This window comes from Apus apus, chromosome Z (assembly GCF_020740795.1).
Source record: "Apus apus isolate bApuApu2 chromosome Z, bApuApu2.pri.cur, whole genome shotgun sequence".
Classification (NCBI taxonomy): domain Eukaryota; kingdom Metazoa; phylum Chordata; class Aves; order Apodiformes; family Apodidae; genus Apus; species Apus apus.
The window spans coordinates 12,737,153-12,763,800 of NC_067312.1; the positions used below are offsets into that span (position 1 = coordinate 12,737,153).

At 39.4% G+C, this 26,648-nt stretch overlaps 1 protein-coding gene across 4 annotated transcripts in view; it reads right to left on the minus strand.

The window, feature by feature from the left end:
• LOC127396100 (prolactin receptor) overlaps positions 1-26,648 on the minus strand; it is an 87,124-nt gene that overhangs the window by 35,167 nt on the left and 25,309 nt on the right. For all 4 annotated transcript variants that reach the window (XR_007891902.1, XM_051643714.1, XM_051643715.1 and 1 more), the window contains 5 exons: positions 11,203-11,271; positions 5,938-6,040; positions 4,699-4,831; positions 2,433-2,602; positions 1,466-1,632 (listed from right to left, as the gene is read on the minus strand). Coding sequence is in view for 3 of the 4 variants with exons in the window: in XM_051643714.1 (XP_051499674.1) it covers positions 1,466-1,632; positions 2,433-2,602; positions 4,699-4,831; positions 5,938-6,007 (540 nt within the window). In the remaining variant the exon portion in view is untranslated. The remainder of the gene's footprint in view (positions 1-1,465; positions 1,633-2,432; positions 2,603-4,698; positions 4,832-5,937; positions 6,041-11,202; positions 11,272-26,648) is intronic.

Consider the following 26,648-nt stretch of genomic DNA (forward strand, 5'->3'; position numbering starts at 1 on the left):
GGGAATTTTATAAGATGTGAATTGCAAAGAAGCAAAGGTAGTGACTTAACAGAGAAACCCAGTTCGGTGGCACTGAAATTCTGAGAGTCAGAAATATATTTAATTGTAGATTTCCTAACAGTACTCCATCAGTTCCACAATGCAAGGAACACTATAAGGAGTTCAACTCACAGATAAACCCTCTGCCTTGTGCTTCTTAATGGCTCGTTTTAGTGCTTTTTATTAAGTGCCTTACTCAGGCCCTTTGAATCTCTCTTTGGAAGTCCTTCAGGACTTTCTCCATCATTAAGGCATCAACAATTTATATAGGATTGAGGCCACCTGACTAAAACTTTAATAATGATATTTTATTCTGGTATCTCAGCTGTGGGAGTACTGTGGCTCAGCCCTAGAAGAACGACAACAGATGGGAATGTCAGTGGAAATGTGTGTGAGTAGGACACTCTAAACTTTCTGAGGGGTGTTGCCTCCAGTTGATCATGTTTAAGAGGATGATGATGACTCTCAGCCCAATTAAATAGCAATTAGGAAGAGAGAGACTTGTTTAACAAAAAGGGTCAGCTTCAAGAGCAGCATTAAAGAAGCATGAAAATTAGTGGGGGGGAGAGAGGGAACTTCAGTGGTAGCTGAAGTTTGGTTGGCTGCTACCAGGAGCTGCTCTGCTGGCATCATGACCTCTGCCTGGGCCAAGGAGAGCAGGTTGCCCCTCTGATGCTGTGAGCAGCTGCTCTCCAGCCAGCCTGGGCAGCAGCAGGCAGAAACCCACAGCTGGGTGGGTGCTTGAGTCCCTGTGGGGGCTTTCTCACTGAGGTGTGTCTTAGTAGACTGTAAGAAGGGACAGGGTTTCACATTATGTTAAAGCATCTGTCTCTCCTGCAGAAGTGGGTGTAAACTGGGGACTATGTACTCCCTGGAGGTTGGGGTGTGCTTGTAACCCACCCTTCCTGGGAGGGGGGAATTTCTGCATATAATGTATTTCTGAGACTAGTTATAGAAGTGTGTTTATAAACTTGTAGGTGTCTACTAACTGTTTGAAACAGCCAGTACTGTGATTTTTCTGTGTTATTGCTGATACTGGCCTTGCCTGCATTCTTAACTGACTGCTTTTTTAATTACATGTTAATGAATTAGTAAACTGCTTTGATCTTAATTTGGTTTAAACTATATGAGCTAAGCAGTATCTTACTGTAACACTTAGGAATAGGCACATTGATGAAAATCACAATTATATCAGTGGACTAAATAGTTATGGTTTTTTTTTTTACTATATGACATTAGGGCAGTTATACGAATACCTTGAATTTCACTACCTCTACAAAACACTGCAATACTTTCTTTCTTTAACCAGATTTGCTTACATTAATTTTTTTATCCTTACAGAAACTAAAAATTGTGTAACAGCAGTTGAATTCAGGGAAGGGAACTCACAGAAAGATTTTATAAAATAAATGTATTTTTTCATTACCTCCCACTCTTCCTTTTCCTCGGGTTTTAGTCGTAGCTCATAGTGGTATGAATGTGAATTAGAGCTGACACCAGCTAATGGAGGAGGAGACCATTTTGCCCATAGGTACATTATGTTAGCAGATGTTTTGGTTTCTAGAGAGAGGCTCACAGGAGCAGCTGGCTGAACTGTATAAATGAGAAGTTTTATATTAATTCAATTTTCTCTCAGAAAAAGCACCTCCTTTACAGTTTTCTATTTAATCATATTAATTTCAGATCATTCAGCGTTTCTGTAAAGGAAGTGTTAATACACTAGCCTTTTTTTCTTTCTCCCTAATAATGTTTAACTAGCTACTGATTTACCACAGTATCAGCAAATCTTAGACTTTACTCTGTCAGGCTAAGGAAACACAAATCATAATTTCATTAGGCCACTCTTGCAAAATTAAAATATCAGGTATTTCATAGCTAAAAAGACTAAGTACATTTATAATTACAATATGTAGATTATGTTTATACAGGAAGCAGAATGGGGTTAGGAATATGAAATACTACAAGAAGCCCATGGAGTTCTTAGGCAGTTATTTTTATGCTCCCAAGACTGCAATGGCAGCAGCCAGAAAGATGTTTACAGTTGTAAAACTTAGGTAGCTTAATCTAATTTGAAAGTGTTATATTCTGCAGTGCTAGGAATCTACAAAACTGTCATTGAGTCAAATTGAAATACTGGGCATAACTAGAAACTGGAGCCAATTTTTCAGGCAAAGTTAAAATTACAAGAAAATATGTAGTTAATTAATTTATAAGTAAAATGCATTTCTCACATAAATTGAATATGCATATTTTAGATAATATGTAGATAAACACTCCTTCCTAGCAAGTTGCACGTCATTAAGAAAGAGATTTTTCACCACTACTTGTTCTGGAATTAAAAACTACATATGTCTCCAATGGGTTTGTTTTCCATTTCATTCTTCTCTTTTTACCTATGGAGGCCACATCCATGTACTGAGGATCTGAGCTGTTACTTCCAATCTCATTCGTTGCCATTACAGTGATATTGTATGTTGCCTGGGGATTAGTGTGGTTTTTATCAAAGTAGCAGGAATTGGGACCTGATGTTCGGTAGTCTGGACATTCATAGGTTTTTTCTTCACTGAAATAAAATTATTTAAAAAGTTAAAAGTTTAGGCAATGAAACAAAGCAGACAATATTCTAGCAGTGGCCTAGGTCCAGTGAAGAAATCTGAAATGTTTTAACTTTAAACCTATAGATAATTCCACCTCTGGGAAACATTTTGGTGAGTGTCAGATGCTTCACTGCTCTTTTTACTGCAGTTGTTCAGGATAAACTATTCTATCCCCTTTTTAATACATAGGAACAGGTCAACAAAAGAACAGTAAGATGAATTCCCAGAGACAGCAGAAGGTAATTTAAAAAAAAAACACTTAAAAAACCAAAAGCAAGTAAAAAGAGAAATTTAAAACATGCATTTTGACTGAATAAGAAAAGTTATTAAATATCTTCTCTAAATATTTCCCTTGGAAAGTAACCTGACGGGCCATGTGGCTGAGGAGTTTTATCGATTATTTTGTTTTCAGCAATATGTTAATTTATCTGCTTTTTAATATGTCATCATCACAACTGTCTCAACAAAACATTTTATTAATTATGATCTCTTGATATCACCTTTATATGAGTCTTCGGCTTTTTCAGCAGAGGGATTGTTTTGTACTCAATTAAAGCTGAATTGGGTGATGTACTCAGAGAATATCCCAGGTGTGAAGAACTGCACAAACCCAAAGCACTAGCTGAGATGGTTCAAAGATGCACTTTAGTGCTGCTGTTATGCTCTGTACACTAATAATAAGGCCTTTTATTTTCCAGGCAGTTTTGTTCCAGTTCACAAAGAAAAGATGGAAGTAAGGGGACTGTACCTGACACAAGGAGCTAAGAAAGCCAACTGTGGCCCAGATCTGGAGTGCTTGGCAGTGCCTGTGTTCAGCAGATTTAATAAAATGCAGAATCCCTCCTACCCATCCCTAAGCAGGACTTTTCTGGGCTGTGATAGGTATGACTCAAAATGTTCATTAAAATTTCTGGTTTGATTGAGATCGAAACGTTTGGACTTTCATAACATAAAAGTTCTCAGATTTTTTTAGGGTATGGTAACTTCATTAAATGCTGCATCTTTCCTGTTCAGTTAATACCAAATGGTTTGGAGTTTATTTAATTGAAGCAGGGACGTCTGAGGCTTTACCTTATCTATTCTGAATGTCACTGGATTTATTCAAAGAAATTTAATCTCTGAGCCTCCCTGCTTCCTTGGCACTGTTCTGTGACCTCGTTTTCCAGAAGAAAGGGCAGTTGAGGTTAAGCAAAATTGAAAAGAATACACGTTTTATTCTTAAACAGGATGAGGGAGTCAAGACTTACAAAAATCAGTAACTTTTGAGATGCAACACCCACATCAGATTTTGTTACATTTTGGGAACCTTAAGCTTCACTACAAAGGCAGGAGGGGAAGCAAAGACTCTCTATACTGCTTCTCCACATGGGGCTTGGCTGTGCATGGTAATGGAAAAGCTCCTCAGAAGGGCCACATGGGCAGCACCAGCCCCTGCTGCCTCTGCCCAGCCTCCTGGGGGCCCCCTCAGGCACTGCCCGGGGGACAGACCCCCACTCCAGCCCACCCACACCCCTGCCCTGCCAAGCCGTGGGTGCTACCAGGCCAGCCCCAACCTGCAGGTGGATGCTCTGGCCCAGTCTGGCCTCAGCATGTCCTTGTCCCCATCCCCAGGGAGCTGCCCAGACCCAGGGCCAGGTTGCCCCCAGCCTGCCCTGCTCCCTGGCTGGGTGGTGGGATGGGCTCTGCTTGCTGCCCCAGGGGAGCCCCGTGGAGCCTCAATGCTCCCCTCCTCAGAGAAGCACACCATTCAGCTAAAAGCTGTGAACCTCCTGGGTAAGATGGACAAACTACACCTTTCACCTCGGAATAGGGGTTTTTAAGTCAGATGAGTTTCAGTAGGGGCAGGCTGAAGTGCTAGGACTGGTAGGATTTATGTTTTCTTCCAACAAAGAAAAGCCATTCATCTCATGTAGCCCTTGGTGTCTACCTGAGGATTCAGGTAGCCTTGCTGGCTACCTACATGGATTCATAAGAACACATTTATAAATTAATGTTATTGCTCCCTCATTCTGTCATAATCATCACTTGATCAGTCACAAACCACATATGCACCACTTGTTACCTGTCCTTGATGTAGAATAGGGTGTAGTGGGTAGGAAGTCCTCCATCTGAGCCAGGCTTCCACCAACAAGAAAAGGACTCCTTATCTAGAGAACGACATCTTACTATCTTAGGTTTTCCAGGATATGTTTGACCTAGGGAAGTGCAGAAATCCACCTAGTTATTTTAGAGTTGGACAATGACTCTGTTGTTAGTGTTGAATGATAAATTCAGCAGGGAATGCTTTTTTGAGGACAATAACATTATTAGAAACTATGGACTGAATAGTCTGCCTGGGAAAAGGATCAAAACTTTCAGAAAAGTAAATGTATTTTACCTCAAATGTCTAAAATAGCTAGAAAAATTATTTTACTTTCCATTTTCAAGTGAAAATTCCATTTTTACCTAAACGTACATGTGTTCAGTTATCTTGAAATTAAAAAGCTTGGAAGTAGATGTATGACCTTTCGCTTTTTACTAAAATACATTTTTTTTTAAATCTGCGGGTCATCTTAAAATTAAATTTCACCTTCAACTTTGCAACAGAATCAGAATTCCACTATTTGGGATAACTTATATGCCAAACAAGTAATAAAAGGAAGGAATCAGTAAGCTGGATGGAGTATTTTGTATATTGGAAGCCTGACATTATAAATTAACTATTTGAATATTCCCTAATAATTTAAATACATGTAAGAATATTTACTGTTAAAACCACTTCCCTAACATTGGACCCTTTTAAAATTTGGCTGGACAGGGTGCTGGGCCACCTTATCTAGATGGAGCTTTTGCAAAGAAAGGTTGGACTAAATGATCCTTGAAGTCCCTTCTAACCTGATGCTCTAATATTCTATGATAGTTTTCATTAACTTCTACCAAGAACATAGACCATAAATTTACATAAAGTTTGACATGAAAATCATGTGACTTTTCAACCTAAGCTTGCCTTTATTTCATTAAAGTTCCACACCATTATCTCTAATAGTATTATAATTCACATGATGCTAATTCCTAAGAAGGTGAAAAGCATGGAGGGAGTGCTTTTCACCGTTGCCACCATGTAAACATTAAAATAATACAATAAATAATACAATAATACTATAAAAACAGGACTCAAAATCTCCATACAAAACTTCAGAAGAAAGTAATCTAAGAATATACAGGCTCCAGTGGTGGTCAGGATAGATAGAGTAAAGTTTCAGACTTTTCTAAATAAAGTGTTTTGAGGAAAAACAAGTGTTTCAGCAAGTGTTGTACTTACCAGACAGACCCACTCTGCTCAGAGCAAGTAGCAAGATAATTTGAACTGATGATATACATTTCTGCTTCATGATGTCAGGAGGAAATATCAGATCAAGGGCTCACTGAAAAACAGGCCATCATGCAACAGTCAGTAACAATGCTTAACATGTAACATGTATCACTTGGCTTGATCAAAATCCTTTTTGAATTGCAGCTAATTTATTCTTATTTTTCAAAAAAGTGCAGGAACACCTACAGTTCCACTTCAGCAGTAGAAAACATGAATCACAGAGTAGTTATGTCTTTGAATGGTTAGCAGAAGGCAAATAAACAGAAGGCAAATAGAAAATATAAAAAAATTATTTAGAAGTTTATTATTTTTCAGCCAGTCTCATGACTTCTGAATCTTTGGGACTGGCATTGTTGAATTGAAGATCACCCGAGCTGAAGAATGCTACTCATTCTGTGCATTCAACAAGTGGTTTTACTGCATTTGATTTTGCAGTGAAGTGGGAATGCCAAGGTCAAAGAAAAGAAACCAGGGAAAAAGTAGTGTAACTTCACAGTTACTTTATCAGATGAAAACGCAAGATGGGATGCAATTAGCCCTCCTTCTTTAACCTGTAAAGGCCAGAGCCAGTGTTGCAGAACCTGGGTGAAATACAGAGGTGCAAGTGGGAAGCTACCAGCTATGAAGACCCAGTCCCTGCAGTGGGCTGGCACCACTAGATGTCCTCAGAATTCAGGTTACAGCTCAGGATGATAAGGGTCCCAGCTGCTGCTAAACCTGTTGCTTAGCCTGAAGAAAAGACAGAGAAACTTAAAGCAAACCTCTTCCTTCTGCCACCAAGATGGTTCCTGCTTGGAGATGGTGATGTGAGTCGTCTGTCAGATGCTCGGTAGCCAACCTCACTCTTCAAAACTGAAGAATAATCTACTATCTAAATTGGAAACTCCTTACCTCAGCTTTCCACTCCTACCAAGCATAGCTGACAGGTATTTATGTGTATGCTTGAGACTCATTCAGTGTAGCACAGCATGGGAACAAGCTGCCTCTTTGCTGAGGAAAAATTCTTTGTGGTTTATCAGATGACTACATTTTTATTATGCAATTCACTTGCTGTATCAAGAAACTATAATCCATCAGCATACAAATGTCTTTTAAGTGCAAAGGCAAATAAAGCATCAGTTAATTTAACTGAGCCTAAAAAAAGACTCTTACTGTGGACAGTGTGGAGTGGAACAACAGTTGGACACATTTCATATACTAGCTCTGAACATCCAGGCACGTTCCACACATGTAACTGAGCTACAGGCTGCAGAATATCTGGGTTAGTTTTAAACTCATTTACAGCAATCTGTGCATATACAGCGAGTGGAGAGCAAGCCATTTAAATATAAATTCCAGTTTTGTGTAAGCACATGCATATTTTATGGCTGTAAACAAACAGCAGGCACAAAGGTTAGTGTTTAACTTCAGAAATCAGCTGAACACTTGGTGTTATATAATGCAGAGAACAGACCATTGAGCTCATGCAAGAATAAGGCACATTTTTCTCAGGTGAAGGTAAAATAATGAACTATAAATGGTAACAATTTCATGTACACATGATACCACTTACAATATTTGATTATTTAAAAAAAAATAGTTGGGCTATTTGCAAATCACAGCACTTTCAAACTGAGAAACGTTCATACTGTGCTTCCCTATAGGGAACATGACTCCTTTTCTGACTTTTACAGGCATATATTTTCTGTGTGAAGAATTGACAGATAACAGAAACTGATTACAGTGAGTAAAAGAATAAAATTGTCAGTACAACAAAAGAGAGAGGCATCATCAAGAGAGAGCTATATTAGAGCACCCTTTCAAGGAAAATGGGGTGATTCTGGAAACTAGAGACCTAAAGAACCAAATTAATACAAACAGGATGAAAATAATGCATTTAGACCCGAGTATTTTTCATTGGGAGCATTTGTTTCTTAAAAATGAGATGATCATGAACCACTTCTTCAATATGGCTGTGAGAAAGAACAGGAGAGATACAGGGGAGACTATGGACCTATTAATGCCACAAACTAAACTCTATGTACAATTCTGGTCATCTATACTTGGGAAAAAAACCAAACAAAACCATGTTAACCTATTTAGAACAGATTTAGAACACAGTAACAAAGATGAGCAGGGGACACAGAGGCTGTCTCACAATGGAGATTTAAAGAATTAACTTTTTACTCTATGCAAGGATGCTTGTCTTCTACAAACATAGCAGGAGATTAGCAAAAGAAGAAAAATAACAATGTGTAAACTCTAGAAAATGTCATAACAAGAACAGGTGGCCATAATTAGCTCAAAAAATTAGAGAAAAATGTTACCATTGTGTTTCTGGAATAGTCACCCAAACACAAAAATGCCGTTTAGTTTTCCCAGATACTCTCACCTATTACGAAATATATATGACATGGTTGGTTGAGATATCTGGGGACTGCACTTCCTGATCCTGTATATGCTTTCCAGGCCAGTGTTTCAGTTCAAGTTAAATAACTTGAATTATTAACAGGTAGAAGACTGTGCAGAAGTATGAGATGACTGTCCTATCTTACTTTTAGGATTTATTGCTTTCAAAATATTTTCTATTAAAGAATTACAAGAACCTCTGTTTATTTGAAGAACATGCTTAAAAAGCATTTTAGAAAACCTTCATTCTGATATTTGCATTGCTTTCTGAAGGAATCTATGCAGCAGAAGTGCAGTGGGCAGGAGGCTCTAGGCATATTAACCACATTCCAGTTCCAGTGCCTGTGTTTCCATGGTTTCCTGCTATTTGGTATTTGTGGCTCAAATATAATTGATAAGACTTCTGGAGAGATGCCCTGTTCTTTAAAAAAAATGTTTTTCAATAGAAAAAATACTCACTTTGTAGTAACTATATCAAAAGTGTCTCTCCCCCATCTTTGACTTGAAAACATTTTCATAAAAGGGTAACTAGTATTGTTCAAGATACTGGCATGGAATGCTTCACTTTCAGGAATGAATGCACTCTTTTGTAAGGGACACAGTGGACAGTGATTTGCCAAAATGCCATGCAAAACCATGTGCTGAGTAACTGATAGTTGAAAGATCATATGCCTCCTTTTTGAAGGTTTTCATTTAATTCCAATGAAGTTACTACATTCTGACATTATACTTGGATTTCTCCATTTTAACACAGCTGTTACATAGTATTCAACAGCTGCACATTGCACGCCAGGAAACAATGCAACTTGATGGAAATAGAAGTGATAACTGGGGTTTTAGTATGCACAGAAGTGCTTGATCTTCCTGTAAAATAGCCCTACTCTGCAATTAATGATATGATGAACATTTAAATTAAAAAAATGTGCTTACAATGCTACTATATGAAGCTAAAAGTTAAACATCAATACTGAAATCAGGTGCTGTGGAGCAGGGTTGAGAGAAAAATGTCCCTATCCTAACTGAGTTCTAATTCCTACATTCTTTTCTCTCTCTTTTTTGGCTATGCTGATGGATAAATTTCTTGAGATTGACAAAGAAATCTTTATTCAGAAGTACTTCTGCATGGAATGAAAAAAATTCAATCTGCAGTGTTTTCAGGCTTGCAGGAAGGGAAACAACTGTATAGCATCAACTGGCAATTACATTACGTCCATCACAAGCTTTGCTTGTGCTGCTGAAGAAATCTAAAGCTGCAAGTACTTTACTAATCTGTACTGAACAAGATTCACATTCCCACTAGTTATGATGAGAAACAATTATTGTCTTTCAGGCCTGGAGGAAGGCAGTATAAGGAGTCTCAGTCTCTAAACACCACAGTTCATTACAGTTTGGAAGGCTGAGTTACAGCTGTATGGAGCCAAATACAAAATAAAGACCAGAATAAAGCAAGAGTGACACAGTCTGTTAGACCATCCAGAATCCTACTGGCTATACATTCAACTATACTGTGGACACTGCATGAATCTACCTTCCTATGCCAATTTCTCAAATGCCAACACTGGTATATGTCCCTATCCAAGACCTGGGCATTGTTATCACTAGATGTGTTTCTGAATGGCAGTGGTGGTTGGGATTATTCTGTGAAGTAGAAGCTGTGGATGTGCACTGTCACCAGAGCTCTGCCTCTCTGAATGAGCCCTAATTGGAAGTCCCCAAATTCTGAATCATTTGGACACCCAGTACAGCCTTCAATGATATATATAGGCTCCAGAGAAGTAGGGAGTTTAGGTGTGCCTCTGATCTTAATTTCTTGTGACTGATTTCAGCTGTCTACTTTTACCATGTAGATTTTGTGGAGTGCTTTGTGAGGATGCATCGTTCCTGCCGTGGGCTATGCAAGGGAACACAGACACCCAGTTAATTTGTTGGGACCAAGCATTTCATATTTCTGTGTTGCATAAACTGGAAGTACCTACAAGCTCTCTTAGATTTCACCTGAAAAACCTGTAAAAGGGTTTCTAGTATATTCTTCCTAAATTTCACTCTTAAATAAACTTCATCCTAACAACCCTTTGTAGTGCTTCCTTTGATTAGCAGTCAAAATTCGATAATGAATGGAACAACTTCTTTCACCTGTGGATATGTGCTCCTCAGTCTTTGAAAATGAAAAATAATGAAACCCCAGATTCTTGAAAACAGTTTAGACCCTTCCTTCTCCATCAAAATATTTATACACTTAACTCCTGACTTGAGCCTGAATCTCTTTTTAAAACTCTCAACATCTAAACTGACAAGAAAATCCAAGACAACAAGAAGAAAACACCATTATCCCTACTTTACAGATGGGGAACCAAGACAGAGAACAATCAAATACTTTGCTCAGATTCATACTAGAAAAATAACAAAAGCTAAAACCTGACCCTTTCCACCTGGTGTTTTGTTTATTTCTCTTTTCTGAATACCTCCTCTACTGCCTTTGTTTTCCCAATAAAACATGATTTAGCTAACAATAGCAATCTTCTTCTACCAGTCTCATGGTTCCTGAATATTCTGTTTTCTGGTGGTCTGTACATTTAGCTGTAATTTCAGGATTATTATTTTTAAAGCAGCCTTTTACAGACAAGAAAAGCATAAACTGTAAAGATTAATATTTTAGAGTTTGAAAGTTAGAGTTGACATTAGAACTTGAAAATTGCTTTTGAAATATGATGGATGTTCATCTCTACCAACTACCAAACCCAACTACATAGTCATTATCTTGCTATAATAATTTAAAACATTATTTATATATAGCATAGTCATGAAATATAAAGTCCAGATTCCTACCTAAAGGATTCATGTGTGTAAGGAAGATTTTTGTTCCTCTCTTTCATGAATGTGAGATCACTTGATAATCTGCAAGAGAAAAAAATCCAGGATTAGTATATTGCTGGAAGTACTTTATTCCTGAAACATCAAGAGAAAACAAAACAAAATTCTTTGTATTAGCTGGTTCAGATACTGACATTAAGTCAATACATTCAAGCATTGAGAGCAATAGTGACTGTGGTAAAATGCTGTGGTGCTGTACACTCTTATCTGTTTCAACAAAGGCACAAAATTTTGTAGCAACTTAGGATGCAGTTTAGCTTTACCAGCAGACTGTGCTAGGCTGTGTGAATTAAAGGCTAATCACCATCTACACAAAAGGCCATGGACAGGACCAGATAAAAACTGGCAGGTTTGGGGGAGGAACCCTAGCAGCCTAATCAGTGAGAATGGGGTGCAGGGAATCAGCCATACCTAGGGCTGCCAAAGCAGTCAGGCCATAGTCTTGTGTGAAACCCACCAGGAGGAAGGGCCAACCAGACAAATCCCCTTCCTCTTCACAGACTGAAGGAGATCAGGGATGCAGGGGGGAAAGAATGTGGGGAGGAAAGGGAGCGATCAAAGTAGACTGGAGAGAAACAAGCATGGAAAAATAAGGTGAAAAGGGGAACAAAGGGTGTTAGGTGTAAACTGGTGGTTTTTCTGACTGAGATGTGTGCCTGATTACTGTAGTCTACTTTATATTCTCTTTAAGTCCTATTTCTGACTATCTTCAGTCTGGGTGTGCTCTGTTCTGAGTGGCTACGTCTGGATTAGTCAGTGAGGAGTGGGATCGCGAATCTCAGGGCTCATACACAACTCCCTGCTGCTGGGGAGACCAGAGGATCTGAGGCCAGCTAGTGGACTGTCTAAGCGTCTAAGACGAGCTGCTAAAGTAAGCAATTTTTTTTGTTCAAATAAACATATATATGTATAAATGTATATGTCACATCTTGGTTGATGTGTGTGGCCTCTGTGTGTGTTTACTGTCTCCATGTTCCCACCCATCAGGAGCAGCTGCTGTGCTTTGCTACTGGCAGAACCTGAGGATATGGACCTACATCAGCCTCACATCTGTGAGGCTACTTGATTCAGCTGAAATTAAAGGTTTTATCAAAAAAAGCCACTATGTTTAACTAACTGTTCTTTCTCATCCCATCTGAATATATTATGCTGTGAAGAAATAATTTAGATGAGCTCCATGGGCAACTTACCTACCACCACAAGAAAAACTATTTACACATTACATTACTAACTTTGAAACTATTAAGGTCATACTATTTCTTACAAAACATTTGAAACGAAGTAGAATATTTTTACAACTAACATTAAGAATGGTCTGTGAGGTCTGCACCTGGGCCAGGGCAACCAGAGATATCAATACAGGCTGGGGGAAGACATGCTAGAGAGCACCCTGTGGAAAAGGACCTGGGGGAACTAGTGGATGAAAAGTTGGACATCAGCCAACAATGTGCAACTGCAGCCCAGAAGGCCAACTCCATCCTAGGCTGCATCAGAAGAAGAGTGGCCAGCAGGTCAAGAAAGGCAATTTTATCCTGGTGAGACCTCCCCTGGAGTACTGTGTACACCTCTGGAGCCTCCAACACAAGAAGGATGTGGACCTGTTGGAGCATGTCCAGAGGAGGGCCACCAAAATGATCTGAGGGCTGGAGCACCTCTCTTATGAAGACAGGCTGAGGAAGTTGGGGTTGTTCAGCCTGGAGAAGAGAAGGCTCTAGGGGGACCTGATTGTGACTTTCCAATACCTGAAAGGAGCCTATAAGAAGGCTGTGGAAGATCTTTTCACATGTGACAATGGGACAAGGGGTAATGGTTTCAAGCTAGAGAAGGGTAGATTTAGGTTGGACATTAGGAAAAGTTATTTAATATGAGGGTGATGGAACACTGGAACATGTTGCCTAGAGAGGTGGTGGAGGCCCCAACCCTGGAGACATGCAAGGTCAGGCTTGGGGCTCTGAGCAATCTGTTCTAGTGTGAGATGTTCCTGCTTATTGTAGGGGGGTTGGACTGGATGAGCCTTCCAACCCAAGACATTCTGTGATTCTATGATTCTAGGAGGATCTGTTCCATGATCTTCCCAGGCACAGAGGTGTTGTCCATCAGGGGATATGCTTTCTTTAATCTTCCTTTTCTGGCTTCCATACTTGTAGAAGCTCCTTCTTGTTTTTTGTTTACATCTCTTGCCAAGTTCAGCTCCAGGTGACCTTGGCCTTCCTGACCCCATCCCTATACAACCGAGTAACCTCACAGAATCACAGACTCACAGAATCTTAGGGGTTGGAAGGGACCTCAAAAGATCACCCAGTCCAACCCCCCTGCCAGAGCAGGAACACCTAGAGCACATCACACAGGAACATGTCCAAGTGGGTTTTGAATGTCTCCAGAGAATGAGACTCCACAACCTCTCTGGGCAGCCTGTTCCAGTGCTCTGTCACTCTCAGAGTAAACAAGTTTTTTTCTGTGGAACCTCCTATGCTCCAGTTTGCACCCATTGCCCCTTGTCCTATCACTAGACATCACTGAAAAAAGCCTGGCTCTGTTCTCCTGACACCTGCCCTTAACATATTTGTAAACATTGATGAGGTCACCCCTCAGTCTCCTCTTCTCCAAGTTAAATAGACCCAGCTCCCTCAGCTTTTCCTCATAAGGGAGAGGTTCCACTCCCTTAATCATCTTTGTGGCTCTGTGCTCTCTTTCAAGCAGTTCCCTGTCCTTGAACTGAGAGTCCCAGAACTGGATACATTATTCCAGATGTGGCCTCACCAGGGCAGAATAGAGGGGGAGGAGAACCTCCCTTGTCCTACTAATCACCAGGATACCTGTCTACTTCCACTGCCTGTGTAGTTCCATCTTGCCTTTTACTTTGACCAGCAGGTCTTGACTCAGCCATGCTGGTCTCTTGCCTTCCTTGCCCCATTTCCTACACTAGGGGACTGAGATCTCTTGCGTGCTATGGAAAGCATCCTTAAAGATCTGCCAGCTCTGTTCTGCTCCCTTCTCCCTGAGGGCCATTTCCCATGGGGTCTTACTAAGTCCTTGAAGATCCGGAAGTTTGCTTTCCTAAAATCTAGAGTCCTGACTGTGCATGAGTGCATGATCACTGCAACCCAGTCTGCCTTCAACTGGTAAGTCCTTGGTAAGTTCACTGGCACTTGTGACCATCTGGTCCAATAATGCAACCCCTTGGGCAGGGCTGTCAATTTCTTGTTGTAAGAAGCTGTCATTGAGGCACTTCAGGAGTCTCCTGCATTGCCCAGAGCTTGCTGTAATATGACTGACACAAAAAGTGTTTTTTACCAAAGCTGCAACAGGGCCATAAGCACTGGCTTGTTCATATCAGTGACTGAAATGACTCATGATAGAATTGATCTTACCTCCTGCATTACCTAGTACTATGACTCTCACCCAAGTATTTCTACATCAAATAGTTATTATTCATGTCATACTTATTGTGAGAGTCCTGAGAACAAAGATAGAATCCTACTCCCTTAGGTACTGTACACAGAAGAGTTAACTGCTCTTAAGAACTGCAAATTAAAATAACTAAGTAATGATATGGAGTGAAAGAAAGGGATATAACAAACAGGTCAAAACTTGAACATTTTTGGTATGAAACTAAGGACTATTTTAATTGCAAAATCTTTTCAAAATATCCCATTAACTGGAAACTGCCTGCGAAGAATCAGCTTTAGAAAATTCAATTAATAATGTAATTTCAGAATAACACAAATTCTTTTTCAACCAAAGCCAATACATGCAAATTTTCAAAATTCCAGAAGGAATAAATATCACAGAATATCAACATAAAGCATTTGGGTTTGAATTTTCCAGTAGAACATATTCTGAAATCCAAGCAAATAATTTCAGCTTTATGATAACATTATTTTCCAATCAAAACATGCTGTGATGAAAAACTTCTGATAATCTTTAATTATATACAGAATTTCAATGAGCAATGCAATGGCATGAAACATTCTCCTATTTTGCTGTTTCTAGGGGAAGATGCTGGTGTAGAGGGGAGGAAGTTTATTGCGGAGACACTAAAATCACTTAAACATTACAGCATGCAAAGGAACAGGGCTTTGAAAGCAGTAAAGGGAACACAGTAATGGAAAAAAGTGTGAAAGGTTTATAGAGTGAATCTGAGGGAAAGTAAGAATGAGAAAAGACATGGAAGGGGGAAGGAACAAATCATCTGTTGACACTGGGTTGGATATAGTTGTAGTATCAAAGGTATTCCAATATCCTCTTTGAGTTTCAAAGTTCCATTCACTGGATGCCATCCCCAAGTACCCTTTTCTTGGTGAAACCAGCAATGGGGTGGGGTCAAGGAGAAGCCTCTCTGGATCCTAGTCCTGCTAGCATCAAGAAGGTAATGCTGAAGAAAGCAGTGACCTGAGCTCTAGCACAGTTTTTGCATTCCCTCTCACTGAGACAGTCTGTTTTGGCTGAGTCTGTGTCTGGAGTGTCTCTTCCAAGCTTTACTATGACTGTGGTAAAGCTGTCACTGAAAGCACCTGGCTTCAGGGGAATGAAAGTTCTCTTTCAATCATAAATATGCTCAGTAATTAACAATATCAGTGGAAGCAGAGAAAAGATTGATCAAAGAATTTTTTTATGTTTCAGTGTTCTCTCTTTCTCATTTGGCCTCACTGGAGGTGGTAAAAGTAGCTGTTCCTTTGTCTTTTTCTGAGTACATGTTGTACATCTACACTTGAATTGTTTAAGTGACTGTAGAGTCAGTGTGCAAAAGAACACAATTACTAAACGTTACTACTCCAATGAAACTGATACAAACACTCAATGTCTAATTATTTGTGAACATGAACATTTCTTAAACATATTCCTTGAGCTTCAAACTTGTTAATAAAAGAGCTTTGTGGCTGCATGCTAAAGACTACCACTAGTGCCATACACAGATCAAGTGACACACTGGTTAGCTGAAGGAATGAAACAATGTTATCCTGGCAGTCTAAAACTGAGGGGAAAAAAACATTTTCTTACAAATATTTGAGAGAAGTTGCTGTCAATGATAGGAATAAAACAATATTTAACCTTCAGCCTTCACTTTCCAGAGCTTAAAATTAATCTTTTGGCCATTCTAACCTAAAGCATTATACTCCCTTTAATATAGAAGCATGTGGATATGCAGAGATGTATCTTCATCACACCTAGCTTTAATGTTGGTGGCATTTTGTAGATCTCCTCTGGTACCTAACTCCTGAGTAGTTATAAGCACTATTTTCTATAGGTGTTCACATAGATGGCATTAACTGCTAATGTCAGTGAAAAACACACAGCAGTGTCTCATTACAGAAAGTATGCTGTCCAAACTACTCTGAAATTTCTACAAGCCCAATCAGTAATGCTGTAGGACAACCCTGTTAAGTTCCACAAAGATGCTCATTTTCCAGTAAAAATGTATCTATTTAATTACAACTGTGCAGTGGAAGAATACTGACGCTCCTAAAAGCTGCAATATGTGTTCTGAAGGAACTGAATTGACCCTTTGATCAGGAATACAAATTTCCCTTCTCATTTCTTAATGATGAATATATAAACTGAAGTATAACACCAACCTGATCTACACCCTATCTTCATCCAAGGCTGATACTCCTTGGAGATTCTCAGTCATGGTCACCTGTGTTTTGGATTTTTCATTTGTTTTGCAGTGTAAGGAAATGACCCTGCAGCTGCAGACTGTGAGGCTTTTATATACTTGTTTACTGAATAAAGACTTGGACTGAAATCTCTGGAGGTTAAAGGTAAATTTATTAATGTATTCATTCAGTGACCCATTCATTCATTAACTCACCTCTGCTGCTCCTTAGAAACTGCAAGGACAGGATTGTGTTTCCTACTGATAATATGTTTCTAACAGGTAATATTTGCATCTCTGACTGAGTAAATAAAACGTGTCAAGAAACTACCTGAAGAAAATAATTTGCAAAGAGCTAATTTTATTGTGCAGCCAAGGCAAACAAATGGCTTCATAAGTAAAGATTAACTAAATATGGGGTAGTACATTTCAGCCTATGGATAGTGCTTAGTTTTATAAACTAAGGACATAAGAATGCCTCTCCCTTACTTCTGCTGTAGAACCAAATACATCCAAATAGATTTAACATGAATGTTCCAGTTCACTCTACTCCTCTGTGGAGTTCGCCCACTTGTTGGTTGCATAATAAAGAAATAGTTACTAAACAGAATTTGGAGATGAAAAGACTTCAAGGAACAAAAAATATATTCTGTACTAGAACAAAGTATATTTTAACACTTTGCTTCAGTGGTGAAAAAGGACTCAGAATGAAATGAAGGACTCCTGGTTACAGCATGTATTGATGCCTCTGGCTACATCTGTTCTTTCAGTAAATGTACTTGATTCACTCTTTATTATGCTGTGAAATTTTTCCTTCTGTGCACTCTGCCTCAGATTGGTCCTATGATGTGTACAATAATTAGCAAGTTTTATAAGCCTTATACTGGGTAATGATGTCATCTTGGGACACTAGAGTCAACACTGGAGTCCTCTAAATTTGAGATGTCATGCTTCTTAAAGCTTATAAAATTGCCATCCAGTTCAGGGGCCAAAGGGGAAGGGTGGGTTGTTGGAGTGATCAATTCAGAACTGCTCACAAGCAAAACCATCTGATTTTCACCTAAAAGAAAACTGTGCACAAAATTCAAGTTTCAATAAATGCAGGTAGACAAAGACGACTGTTTATGCCCAAGCACCTGAAATGTCAGATCTGCATGTTTTATTTGGACAACAGCTATCTCACAAAAATATAAAAAAAAAAAAAGAAAAGAAAAGAAAAAAAAGAAAACATGAAGGTAATAAATCTGAAATATCTATGGCGTTTCTTTTAGAGTTATTTTATATTTTCAAGGAATCAAAGAAAAGGCATGAGCATCAGGAACTTTCATTCTTACCCTCTGTATGGTGAACTTAATGGTAAATTGCAGCAAGCTAGGAAATTTTACTAACAAGTGAAGTAATTTTAACCATGGTAATTTGGATCATTAGAAATCAGCTATCATCATCTGTAACTAACAGCAACTCATTTTGTTTTATGTCCCATCACAATCAACTTTAATTAGTAATTTTTGTAGGCAGCCAGTTATCCGATCATATTTCAAATGGTAAAACAATTTTGCATTTTCATTTAATCCACAGTATTTCTTCCACAACCCCTGAAATTAAAACCTTATGCTGGCATTTATGAAATGGCAGGAGGAAAAAAAGGTGTTACTGTGGATTTTACTTTAGGTAATGAACAACACAGGCTTTTAAATCCTTGCTTACATAAAGCCTGACCTTTAAAAAAGTAATTTTAATTGAAACTTGGATCCACATCTTCAGTCATCATTGTTACCTGCATCTTTTCACATTGTCTTCTCAGTGATGCCTTTTATGGTCACAGAATCATCATGGTTGGAAAGTACCTCTAAGTATGCCTGCATCTTCTTGGCTGCACACCATACCTAGCAGTTTATTTTATACAATTTACATGGAAAAATCATTGAAGAGTAACACAACCATATTTTAAATTACTCCTTTAATTCAATCCTTGAGTTGCTCCACTGGCTGTATGTTGAATATTTGATCTGACACTGTTTAGCAGATACTAGCACAAGACTTTAAAATCCAATTCAGATTGCTTGTTTAACTGGGCATGGTAGGAACCTTGATCCAGAACAGTCACATCCCTTTCTCCCTTAAGGTCTTCCACTTGAAATTTGTGCATCCTTCAGAGTGCATGGGAAAAGGATGGCTACAGCTTTGACAAGGCTGCCAATATAACACTCTGAGGTGGCTGTCATCAGCACATAGGTCAAAGCAGCTGGGGAACAGCTCAAGCACACAGAAACAGAGCTCTAACAACCAGCCACGAAAGTGGGTACAAGAGGCACCTTTCCTTCCTCCTCCTTGAAGTTTTGTCCAGGTTCATCTCAGACAGTGCAGGGGACTTGGATTGCAAAGTTGCTATCTGGGTGAAGAACAGATCTTGAGGGCTGCCTGGACATGATCTTCCAAGACAGCATGAATATCAATAGGACCTTAAGAGGGTGAATTAATGGCAGACAATATGGTTGGGCAATTGAGGCATTTTGAAGTCTTCAGATGTAAACAGATGTTTCAGAAATAAGTAGACCAGGTGAGTTGTAGAAGTCCATTGGATTATAAATACTTTTTTTCTGTGTGGGTTTTTTTTTTTTTTTCCCCCTCAGATTTCTTCAGACTGATTTTGACCTAAATACACTTAAACATTTGCTATCTTACTTTTTCATTTCCATAACTACCTTCTATGGAGTACAAAAAAATACTAGTTATTCAATAATGAAGATTAGTTCTTCCTCTTAGTTAAAGGCTGCTGAGTGGCACACACTAGGGACACGCTCAGTTCAACAGCCACCCCTGCCATGTTCCTGAACTGCTTCAGGTGCCTGCTGCCAATGAAGCAGCATCTTGGTACAAACCTGATTTCTCTGCTCTGGATGGAGTGTGAGCTACTCCAGACAGGCATCCAGTATCACCCAGCTGGAGAGTCACAGGAGTACAGATCTGAACACACAAGCACTAAGCTGGTGTATGGATCTGCTACTGCCCTTTGACAGAAGCTGAGAGTGCAGCCAGGATGCTGTGCTATCCTGCACAGGCAAGAGACTGACGATGCCCCAGTTGTTGGAAGGTTAAATAAGCACAGGAACATGTAGCCACTTCTCCCAGCCCTCTTTGATATGGAAACCAAATCAAGAGGATGGGTTTTCCAGTAGAGATCTCTGGAACACTCCTTCTTTTGTGGTGCAAAAGAACACTGGTTTGGCAAGTTGTCCATGTGCATTGTGCCTCAAAATCTACTCCACCATTTCAGCTTCCAACTCTAATTTAAGTGCTCAACTCTTTAACTGCTTAAACAAAATTAATTATTTGAAAGGTGAATCTGGTACTTGAAAATACTTATGTATGCATAGAAGCATATGAAAGGAGAAGGTCACGGGATTTTTTTTCTTAGGTCTCAAAAACCCCGGTTTGAGCAAGAGTGCTTATTTTTTATGCCTGTATATACCTAATAGTTTCACAATTACGTGTATACAGCAGTATACACAAACAGAAAATCTCCAACAAGTCCACAATAATAACCAGACTGCTGTATAAAGTATGACCATTTATGACTTATTAGTTTATCAGTTTAAGCTTATTCCTTTTTACTTTTATACTCAATCTTGCATCACCTTGTCCATCAAATAACTTAAAACATTTTAAAATTGTAAATGAATGCTGTGACTGATTCCTTTTACAGGATCATATTCTAGGCAGATACATTTGTGAGACTAGATATATAAGAATATTTTCTTTTACCATAGTGTTAAAGCTCTGTTATATTTCAACAATGTATGTATTAGTGGGACAACTGCAAATAGCAGATACAAGAAGAAAGCAGTCTTAAGATCCCTTATTTGGCAAAGACAAGACTCTGCTACTGAGGAAAAGTCTATTAATATCACCAGTGTTTCAGGAATCATTTGTTATCCTGTTTTATTTTTTACGAGGAAGCCTCAAAATGGTCACAGCATTCCAGGTGCTTTAAACTTAAGGCTGCCTTACCCTAGAGGACAACACTCAAGAAATAAAGCTAAAATATGTAATTAATTCCATTCATTGAGAAAGGGAGAAATGATGAGGCCAGCTCTGAGAAGATCTTCACGTTAGAGCTCCACTATGCTCATTTTCCACTGGTAAATATGTATAAGAACTGGCACCAAAGTTCAGGAAACTCTGGTCCTAATCCTGAATCTTTTTTATTTTCTTTTATATGATATTTTTCCATTAGTCAAAATCTGATTCCTTTTTTAGAAGAACTGTGCTTGTAACAAAAGCAGCAGCCAATGACTGAATTCCTTTACAAACCACTTTAGTTTTGACTTTACAGCCAAACCATTAAATAACTCATATAAATTCTCAACCTGGGAACAAACTGTCATTCTTCAGAAAGTTTACCTCCTTGTGTTTGGCTTACTGCATAGAAAATAAAACCTTTGTCATTTGTTGAAATTCGTTTCTCTCCCTCCATTAGCATGCAGGTTGGTAACCCCTAAAAATAATTTTAGGCCTGGAATTTCTATTTGAGTGACATTTTCAGTGATTGCACTGAAATTACATCCCAGAACATTTTAGTGCTTCTCAATACAGAGTTCTCAATTTACAAAGAGTTCAGAGTGACAGCACTCTTCTTACTACTGAGGAACAGGAGCCTTTGTTCTTTTTAACACCTATAAAACAGTGTTTCTCCTGCAGCTTTACTCATACAACTATGTTTGACATTAAAACCCAGCAAAGCCTTCTACTTACTAGGTATGAAGTCTGGGTGGAGTACCTGAATAAGGCCATTGTGAACTGAGAAGATGGGCTCTATGCCAGCTATGACTACAGCAGTACAAAGGAGGAGAATATTCATCCTGGGTTTTGTAATGATTTATGTATCATCCTTCTTCTCAAGCCAGGAGATGAGGTTTGAACCACAGACAGTTGGGATGAAACAAAATTATTTTCAAATGGTTCTGTGCTACTGACCTATGCTGATAGTGCCAGGGTGTAATGAGAGGCTTAAGAGACATTGCCTGTCCCTTATATCCTCAGTTGCAACAAACATTTCTTGGCCACTGCTTATACTTTGTGCCCTTGAATATAGCAAGATTGTAATTTTGTGAAAACAAAAGCTCTTTTGGGAACACTTTTGCAGTACTGAGTCAATGGGGGTCAAGCTCTAAAACATGGCAAAAACAATTTATTAAAGCTGAGACTCATGTTTTTCTACGAGCAGTGGAACTAATGACGTCTGATTTTTCTAATAATTTGTTTTACCTTGCCATGGTAATATCAGCTTCCTCCTTCCTAACATTCTCTATGATACTCCATTTGCCAAGAGACCAAAATGCTGAGGCTGGGATGCAGATAAACTGATGGGGTGGCTTCCACATGAGCTGGCTGGAATGGCCAGCATGAATGTGCTGATGGTTAACCAGGCTTTTGCCACATGGAACACAATGTTAACTAAATTCTGCACAGTTTGACTTTGACATGGGAATAAACGTTAATTAGAGTCTCTCTTTTCCATTCATTTGAGAGTTTTCAGACAAATTGTATGTTTTTATTATCTTTGGGAATTCTACCCTCTTTTAAATATGATTTACACTGGACAACAGGGTAATACAATACTGGAAGGAATGGGGCCTACAGATGCTGAGACCACTTAGCCTCACTTCCTTGGTAGTCCAAGAGCACTTTCACATATAAAAATCTCCATTTAATTGTAATTTTAGAGAAATTTTAATTCTATTTTTATTTTTCTGGTACGTGTCTAACAGTGTTTCTGTTCACTCTGAGCATGGAGTTCTCTTTTAAGGGTTGCCACCTGAACAAATAGGGCATAGGCTTTTAAAACCAAGTGCAAACTGCAGATTGTTGTCTCACTTGGATAAAAATAGACCTGTTTGGTCATTTGCCTAAAAAGCAGGAGACATAACTTAAATTATAGTCTCATTTTAGGGAAATTCAATCCTAAATACTCTTATATCTTATGGCATGGAGTAATCTAAGCTAGAAATGTTCTCCACCCCTCTTGTTTCCATTCTGGCTATGAATGCAAGAGTTACAGGGACAGAAAAAAGATAACCAGGACAAAATGTGACTATAGCTTAGTTTTTAGGGTACTTGGTTGGCAAAGAATGAGGTTCGCTTGCTTCTTGCCCAGTTTTTCTGTTTATTGTAGAATGGCTGCTTAATGTAAACATTAAGAGATTTGGTGGGCAGGAAACACAGTATTTTAGAATAGCAAAGCAAAAGAATGTGCAAGACAGCCTGGATCTGAATTCAGATATGGAAAGTGATTTGCTGCTCAACTGGCCGGGTGGTTCAGGCTTCTACATTAGTCAAGAAAAACATGAGAAACAAAGGATTTGGGTGACTGATTGGGCATTGTCTTCCAGCCCTGTCCAGCTTGCTCTGCTGGTGACAACTTCACAAAGAAATGTCAGAGAGACAAGCCAAATTTTTTTGTTTGGATTGAAGGCAAAAGGAAAGGTTTGGATATGTAGATTCATGGGTAATCACCACAGAGGAGACAGAAGGAGTTGTCTATTCATATGAGATGCCGAGTAAGACATGGAGGGAGAAAGAAAGAGGATCAAGAGTAGACCCCTGCAGAGAAAGAAGACAGACGACATGCTGTAGTAGTCAGGGGAATCACAGAAGAGATAAAAGGACAACTAACATGTCCTGCTGTGTGTGTGTCTGTACATGTGTGCAGAGAGAAGGGAAGGGAGGCTGAGGAAGAAGAGAGACACTTGTGGAGGAAAAGGGACAAATCAACGAAGTTGATTGTGTTTTTTTAGAAAGAAATTGACTACTCAGCAATTTAACTGATATGTTACATGCTGCATGTTAAATAGTGAAAGTTTGCATAGGAGAGCTTGTGGAGTGCTTAACTTTGCATTCAAAAGAAATGTTCTAAAAATTGTCTTGAAGAACAAATCCATACTATTTGCCTGAACACAGGTAGGGAAGGAAAAAAAAAAAAAGGCTAAATTGACCTTACCTCTGACATACAACAGCTGTTTAAATTAGGAAAGTGGAAAACCAAATACAACATGTTTATTTTAAACTCCATGAAATTCTGTGAACATTTGGAGCTCCCTAGTATGTAGTAAACAACCCTGCAAGGTTTGTGGGTAGGAAGCATGACATATTCTCCTGCATGTGTTAACTACACTGAGCTAGATGTGGCAGATAAATAATATTGCCAAGACTAAAAAGAACAGCTAAGTACAAGCTACTGAAGTTTTACTTCTTACTGGGGACACTGCTAGTGGAGAATTAAAAAAGCAGAGGTAGCTGTGTGTGACATGCACACAGGAATAACAAAATTCAGGAAATGCTGCACATGAAAAGTGACAATGTGTCTGTATGGAAGCACTTTGTAAGAAATGCACTAAAAACGGAAAGCAAAACCAGTAGAAAGACCCAGCAAGGTCACCTAAATTTCATGGGACTTACTAAGGTTAGGCAGAACAGCAGAGAACTCCAGAATTATAATTCAGGTTGGAAGGCAGATTGGGGGATCACTAATTCACCCTCTACTGAAAGCATTCACCTATGAGACCAGACTGGGTTGCTCTGGCCTACCCATTTGTAGCCTGAAAATCTCCTAGAATAAATATTGCACAACCTCTCTGGGGCATAATGTTCCTTTGCTTGGCTGTCCTCATGGTCAACAAATACTACCCTATATTCAGTTAGAACCTCTCTTGTTTCAGTAAATGTCCCCCTGCAGCAAGAGCCTGCTCCTCATTAAGTTCCCCACGAGTACTGGAAGGCTGCCACCAGCAAAATGCAGGCCCGTGTTTTACTTTCTATTTATAGTGCTGCTGTCCTGTTGTCACTCTCTGGTTGCAATCCACAACTTACACTCTCTTGGAGCATGTAGCTGAATTTTAGGCTGACTTTCTGATGCACTAGCTGCATAATAATTCTGTGATACCTGTGACCCTTTCTCCTACTAAGTAGCAAACGAAAACAATGTAAACCAAAAATCCCTGTCTTCATATCTTGGATGGATGGATGCAGTTAGAAACCTACTTTGCCACAAATAAACTGCATCATCTCAGTAGGGAGGTAAGGTGCGTACTACCAGGAGTTCAATAAATAATCCAAACCAGCCTGTGGGCTCTCATACTCTCAGAAAAAATAGCTGAAAATGAAAGTGCTGAAATTAGGGATTTCAGTATAGGCTCAGAAAAGGACTTTGTATTTTGACTGGTATAATATTATTAGTGCTCTCTAGCCAGTTTGGGATGAACACTCTAAAAATTACAGTAGAATAAACTGGCACAAAAAATGCCAATTTACAGCTAAAACAAAACCTATTCAAATCTATGTGAGAAATAAATGGTTCAAGAACATTTCATACTTATGGGAAAAGTACTTCTTAAACCTGGCAAAATTAGAAATAAATTAGCTAGAAACAGCTGGCTAGTGTTTCAGATGAAAGTAATTACTATAGGTGGGAATTAATTTTTCATAGTCTTCACATCTCTGCATCTAGCCCATTCCTTTTAATGCCACTGTCCCCTTCCCTGCAGACAGGCATACTCTGCAGGTGTTCATTTAAACCTACAGCTGCAGATGAAGAGACAATTTACTGGGTAACATTAGTATTTCACTAAACTGACTGCATTAGGAGCGTGGAGTCTATCAGAGAAAGATTGTTGCCTGCTAGATTACATCACTGGACAACAAATATTTAACACTGGAGATTGAAGGGATACAACACAGTTTTACATGTAGAGAAAAGGCAACATCTTGCCTTTACTCAGCAACAGAAAATATTAATAAAGTTCTGAGATTCCCATATGCTTTACCACTTTGTGTATTTTGTTTTGTTTTCTTGGGGTTATGTGGTATAAGCCTTACACGTCTTGGTGATGTTGATGGATTATTGTACTTGTAAGGGGAAGAGCAAAGCCCTTTTTTTCATGCCATCTGTATATAATAGAATCAGCTTATGAATCACAGACTCACAGAATGGTTTGGGTTGGAAGGGACCTTGAAGATCATCTAGTTCCAACTCCCCTGCATGAGCAGGGACACCTTCCACTAGACTAGGTTGCTCCAAGCTCCATCCAACCTAGTCTTGAACACTTCCAGGGAGGGGGCTTCCACAACTTCTCTGAGCAAGCTATTCCAGTGTCTCACCACCCTCACACGAAAAAATTTCTTCCCAGTGTCATTACCCTTTCTACCATTGCTACACATGTTTGTAAAAAGCCCCTCCCCAGCTTTCCTGTAGCCCGTTCAGGCACTGGAAGGTGCTATAAGGTCTCTCTGGAGCCTTCTCTTATCCAGGCTGAACAACCCCAACTGTCTCAGCCTATTTTCACAGGAGAGGTGCTCCAGCCCACTGGTCATCTTCATGGGCCTCCTCTGGACTCTACCCAGGAGCTCCATTTCTTTCTTATGCTGGGGGCTCCAGAGCTGGACACAGGACTCCTGGTGGGGTCTCATGAGAGCTGAGTAGAGGGCAGAATCACCTCCCTTGATCTGCTGGCCACCCTTCTTTTGATGCAGCCCAGGACACGGTGGCTTTCTGGGCTGCAAGCACATATTGCCAGCTCATGTTGAGCTTCTCATCAACAAGCACTCCCCAGTCCTTCTTCTCAGGGTGGCTCTCAATCCATTCTCCACCCAGCCTGTAATTATGCTTGGGTTTGCCCTGACCCATGTAAAGGACCTTGGATTTGGCTTTATTGAACTTCATGAGGTTGGCACTGGCCCACCTCTCCAGCCTGTCAAGGTCCCTCTGGATGGCATCCCTTCCCCCCATCACGTCAGCCACACCACACAG